Source organism: Callorhinus ursinus, unplaced genomic scaffold (genome assembly GCF_003265705.2).
Source record: "Callorhinus ursinus isolate GAN/ISIS: 27379988/994484 unplaced genomic scaffold, GSC_fseal_2.0 scaffold49, whole genome shotgun sequence".
Classification (NCBI taxonomy): Eukaryota; Metazoa; Chordata; class Mammalia; order Carnivora; family Otariidae; genus Callorhinus; species Callorhinus ursinus.
In genome coordinates this window covers 9,962,814-9,968,627 of record NW_027397111.1, presented here as the reverse complement: position 1 = coordinate 9,968,627, position 5,814 = coordinate 9,962,814, and the positions used below count along the sequence as shown (strand labels likewise).

General features: G+C 38.6%; 1 protein-coding gene across 1 annotated transcript; it reads left to right on the top strand.

Moving 5' to 3' along the window:
- Nucleotides 1-262: 262 nt before the first annotated feature.
- OR10A5 (olfactory receptor family 10 subfamily A member 5) lies at nucleotides 263-1,243 on the top strand (the record flags this gene model as incomplete). The annotated part of the gene is given in 1 exon segment (XM_025848563.2): nucleotides 263-1,243. A coding segment is annotated over 1 exon segment (981 nt), but the record flags the coding sequence as incomplete, so codon positions are not given.
- Between the last annotated feature and the right edge of the window lie 4,571 nt (nucleotides 1,244-5,814).

Below are 5,814 nucleotides of genomic sequence, written 5' to 3'. Positions count from 1 at the left end.
GGACTTAAGTTTCTGATTTGGTATAACTTTTCTGTACACCTTAATGCACAAATAGGGAAATATCAAATCCTCCAGAAGTTGGCCCAGGCCCATCTCTGAGTTTAAGCTCTGGCCATTCTTCCTTATGTCTTTGTTCTTAGACAATATAAGGCCCTTCCTCTTCCAACTGAGATATTGACCTTGCCTCTTTTCCTGACACTAAAAAGGAATCTGAAAACAAATCCAGAGTCTGACTCTTCCCATCAGGAATCTCTCTCCATGATCACAACTGGGATTCATTTCTATATCTGTGGCTGGAGGAAACTGGACAAGGGTTGGGGAGTTTATCCTCCTGAGCTTTTCTTCCCTACCTACAGAAATATAGTTATTACTCTTCCTGACATTTCTAATCATCTACCTGGTTACCCTGATGGGAAACAGCCTCATCATTCTGGTTACCTTGGTTGACCCCATGCTGCACAGCCCCATGTATTTCTTTCTCAGGAACTTGTCCTTCTTGGAGATTGGCTTCAACCTAGTCATTGTGCCCAAGATGCTGGGGACCCTGCTGGCCTGGGACACAACCATCTCCTTCCTTGGCTGTGCCACACAGATGTATTTCTCCTTTTTCTTTGGAGGTGCTGAATGCTTCCTCCTGGCCACCATGGCATATGACCGCTATGTAGCCATCTGCAGTCCCTTGCACTACGCAGTCATCATGAACCAAAGGACACGCGCCAAAATGGCTATTGCCTCCTGGTTTCCAGGTTTTCCCATAGCTACTGTGCAGACCACATGGCTCTTCAGCTTTCCATTCTGTGGCACCAACAAGGTGAATCACTTCTTCTGTGACAGCCCACCTGTGCTGAGGCTGGTCTGTGCAGACACAGCACTGTTTGAGATCTATGCAATTGTTGGAACCATTCTGGTCATCATGATACCCTGCTTACTGATTCTGTGTTCCTATACTCGCATTGCTGCTACCGTCCTTAAGATTCCATCAGCTAAAGGGAAGCATAAAGACTTCTCTACCTGCTCCTCCCACCTCCTTGTTGTCTCCCTGTTCTCTGTATCTTTAAGCCTCACCTACTTCCGGCCTAAATCCAATAATTCTCCTGAGAGCAAAAAGCTGCTGTCGTTATCCTACACTGTTGTCACTCCCATGTTGAACCCCATCATTTATAGCCTGAGAAATAATGAAATGAAGAATGCTCTTGGTCGGACCTTCTGCAAGGCTTTAGATCTTAGAAATTGCATCCCATAGACATTAGGAAGAGTAAGTGTACTGAATGGGGAGCAGTCAGTTTCCTATTTGGGATCATCTGCCTCTCTTCCCATCTCTGTTGGGATGAAACCCAGCTGCTGAAGCTCAGTGCAGGGAAAAAAAGTGCAGAAGTGGATAAGACCTATTGCTGCCACCTGGAAAACTCCTCTGCTCTTTGTAGGCTTATTTTATTTTTATTGGTATTTCAACAATTCTGTGCCAAGTAATTCCAGATATTCACATTCATGTGTCCACATTGTGAACAGTATAAAACTGCTTATAATCCTAATGTGTGAACACATTTAATAACAGGACAAAATCAGTAAAAATCATCATGTCACTTTCTCTTCCCTTTGGCAGATCTGACTCCATTCATCAGATAGAAAACCCTATGACCCCTCCCAATGCATAACTTTCATCACTGTCTTACTTCAGTTCGCATGTCCTTGAAGCAGTTCTTCTAAGCTCACTGGTATGTGTTATGAATATAGGAAAGTGTATTGATAATCCCCATACTTACACCTTTATAATCCCCACAGTCATTTTATTCCTTACTTTATTTTTCCCAGGAAGAATGAGCTGAGCTTCCATGGGCTGTCTCTCTATCCCATATTCAGCTTCTTAAAACTTGTTGAAGTAATATTATAAATTTCTATTATGATTCTGTTTTTTGAAATTTAAATTCAATTAATTAACATATAATGTATTATTAGTTTCAGAGGTAGAGGTCAGTGATTCATCATTCTTATATAATACCTAGTACTCATTACATCACATGCCCTCCTTAATGTCTTGTGATTCTGTTTTCATTGAAGTTTAAAATGGATCTAGCTGGGCGCCTGGGTGGCTCAGTTGGTTAAGCGACTGCCTTCGGCTCAGGTCATGATCCTGGAGTCCCGGGATCGAGTCCCATATCAGGCTCCCTGCTCAGCAGGGAGTCTGCCTCTCCCTCTGACCCTCTTCCCTCTCGTGCTTTCTATCTCTCATTCTCTCTCTCTCTCAAATAAATAAAATCTTAAAATAAAATAAAATAAAATAAAATGGATCTAGCTAACTGCAACATAGCTCTTCTTTAACCACAATATTACTCATCCTTTTTATAATTTCATAGTATTCTGTTTTCTAGTTATACCGTGGTTTACTTAACAAATCTTTTACAATTAAAAATCATGCTGTAAAAAATAGCTTTATATAAACATTTTCACATTTTTACCAGTATATCTGACAGATGGAAATCTAGAAATTGGGAAAAAGGTAAATACATGTATCATGTTGTTATATATTGGAAAATTTCCCTCAAAACTATACCATTTTACACTCCCACCAGCAGTTTACAAGGGTTCTTGTTTCCCCACAGCCACATCAATAACATTTGTCATCAAACATTTGGAATTTTGCTTAGATAATAGGCAAAAAATAACTCAAATTTTAATTTGAAGGAAATAAATTTTGAAGAATATGGAAGAAATATTTGAGTAAATTAGAGAAAATGGTGAATTTAATTCAGACTTCTGAATTAATAGTTTAGGTGATTAGCAGCTAGTGATGTTTGATACTCTATTTTCTCTACTTAACAGGTTCTTTCCATCTTTATTTTAGACAGATCCATCTCATCTTTCAAGGTCCCACTGTGATCCCTCAAGCAGCATAACTTATTCTCTCCTACATGCATCTATTCCGATTTTATCAGCAGATAGGTTAAATCTTGGATATACTCTGCTGTACTTGTTTTTACGTGTTTGTCTTCCCCCAGTGTTCCTGTAACACTTTGAAAATGAAAGCAGCACAAGTATTTCTGTTTTATATGACATGGGCATTCCTGAAAAACTTATGTTCTGAAAAACTCTACACTGGAAATACTATGGAAAAATGGGGTTAGGGCAGACCACTCAGAATATACGCAACTCTGAAGCCAGGGTTTTAACAGAAACACAGCTGGTGCTTGGAGAGACAACATAGACTGCTCAGACATTCAGTTCAGTGATACTAGAGGTTGCCACAGTAGTTATTTAACATGCATAGTAACAATAGGATGAAAATGTCAATGATGTTTTATTTAGTAGAAGGGTATTTGGTGCTGAGATAATGCAGATGATGTGATGCTCTGAACCAGTGGGGCAGCCCTTATATAGTCATGAGAGTCAATGCCACTTTCCAGGAGCCAAAAGCTGCACAAAACAAGAGACGCTCCTCTTTGTGAATGGAGCCTCAAGTACAGGCCTACTTCTAAAATTTTCTTTAGAACAGCTAAAAGATGCCAAGGTCTTATGACATTTACTTCAGTGTTGAAGGTTATCACTTTATCTATTCTGGTTCGCTTTGCCCAATACAAACTTTACATTATAGTGAAATTATTCTCCAATTTTTCAATAGTATATGAAAGATGAATAAATAAATGGGTAATCTGGTTGAGAAGTGGTGGTGACTTGGAATAGAGAATGTAATTTATCAGGTATCAGTAGAAATTAATTCTAAATAATTTTTAGAGGAAGAATTGACAAGATTTGATGGTGGATTGCATGTGAGGAATTACAGTGGTCAAGAGAGAGAATTTGATTCTAAGCCAAGACCAATTCCTGCAGTAGAGTATAGTTGTTCTGAAAGTCTGGAGGAGATCCATAAAAGAAGTGTAAAAGAGATTTTTTCCAGAACAGTCAAGCCTTTTCCTTCATATCCCTGTTATGAATCTCCTTTCAACCTTTATAAACAACTTCCCCAGACTTGCAGTAACTGATCTCGCCTTGGGACCAGTTGCTTTCATTGGGTTATCCCAGAACCAGATATGGAGCCAAGGACTCAAGTGCAAGTGAGTTATTAAGGAGAAACCATTAAATGAGTGGGGGAAATAGAGTAGGAATGGAGAAGAAGCTAAGCAAAAATATAATTTTGGGTGCAATCCCAGACCCAGCCTAATCCAGCAGGGAATTCCAGAGCATAAATAAAGCTTAGTTTGTTCTGCTTCATGTCATAAGAAGTAGGCTTTTGTACTTCCGTTCCAGTCATCCACTGGCTACTGGCAGACTGGGGGGTAGGGAAGGGTGAGAATTAAAACTCCCAGACACCACTTTCTCCTAGGGCCCTGGGGTATTCTTCTGAAGGGCTCACGTACAAGCTACTAGAGGTAAAGCTTACAGAAGCTGACAAAGGATGCTCAGAACTAGTCAAAATGACCAAGGAGGATTGAAGAGAAACTCCAGCAGTGTCTACTACAGTCTGCCCTTCAGAAGTGCTATTCATCATCTGAGTGTTTGGGTCAAGAAAAAACTCCAAAGTCTCTAATCAGAACATTAAAAAATGGTCATTGAAAAAAATTACTACTGAAATGCTAAATCTAGAGCTCAGTTCAACACACAGCAACCTCTCCAAGTTCAACATCTATCCAGCAGTGTGAATTCTGATACATATATTTTTTCCAAATTAGTAGTTTGAATCAAACACACAAATCCAAACTCATCTCCCAAGATAGGCATTGGTCATCAGAAACAATGGAGACAAACACATATGTGTGAAATAAATATTTTCTTATTTAATTCATCATTTTCAAGGCATCTTTATTTTTCACAATAGACTCAGACCCACACATCATTATATACGGCAATGATAGTTCCTTTTACTTCATCTTCCACTTTTACAGAGGCCCCTTTGGGATTGCTGGCACTGAGAAAATAGTTTGTGATGATTAATTTATATTTGAAAGGCTTTTGCCTTAGGCAAAGACATGGCTGAAACTTTGGGATTGCTGCTCATAACTTTTTTAAATTGTAATCCAAGTCCCTACTCAAGTTATGTCCAGGGAAATGGGAAATGGTGGTGCTATTTTTATAGCTACATCATTTTCTCCTAGTTACATATCCATCACAGTTATAATTTCACATTTTTATATGGTTCTTTAATATTTATCTTCCCATTTAAACTATATGTTCCATGAGGACAAGAACAATGTTTATAAAATTTCCTACTGAAACTTCACTGCCTGGTTCATGTTAGGCATCCAAGAATTATTTGTTGAATGAACGAACAAACATTCAAAGTAGACCTTGTGCATTTGCTCATTGGCCATTGGAACCTATAATACAATTTTTCCTCCTCCAAATGCAAGTACTCAGGATTTGAGAAGAGAGAAAGGATGAGAGGAAGAATGGCAGAGAGAAGTCATGTAGCTATTTCCATTCTCACACTACTTTTGGTTGTAATTCCAAGTAAACATGGGAACTAGCATGAATTTATGTTATATACTAACAAAGAGAAAGGTTATCAGGGGGAAGAATAAATAGCTATTCTTTTTTATCCATTGAGTCACCTTTGTTATCACTTTTGTTGGAAATATGGTATACTTCCCTACAGCAAAGTGCAAGATGAACGTGCCATCCTAATTAATTGAAATGGAAAATCTCAGGTCGTATAGGTGAAGGACAATGCAGAAGGTCAGTGTTTTAAATATGGCTTGTACAAAAATTCAAGCACATATTTGCAGGCACTAAGCTAAATACTAAGCAAACAATAATGAAGAAGTCAGATACGGTTACTGCTTTCAGTAAGAAACACACAATAAAATTTCTGTTTCAGAAGCA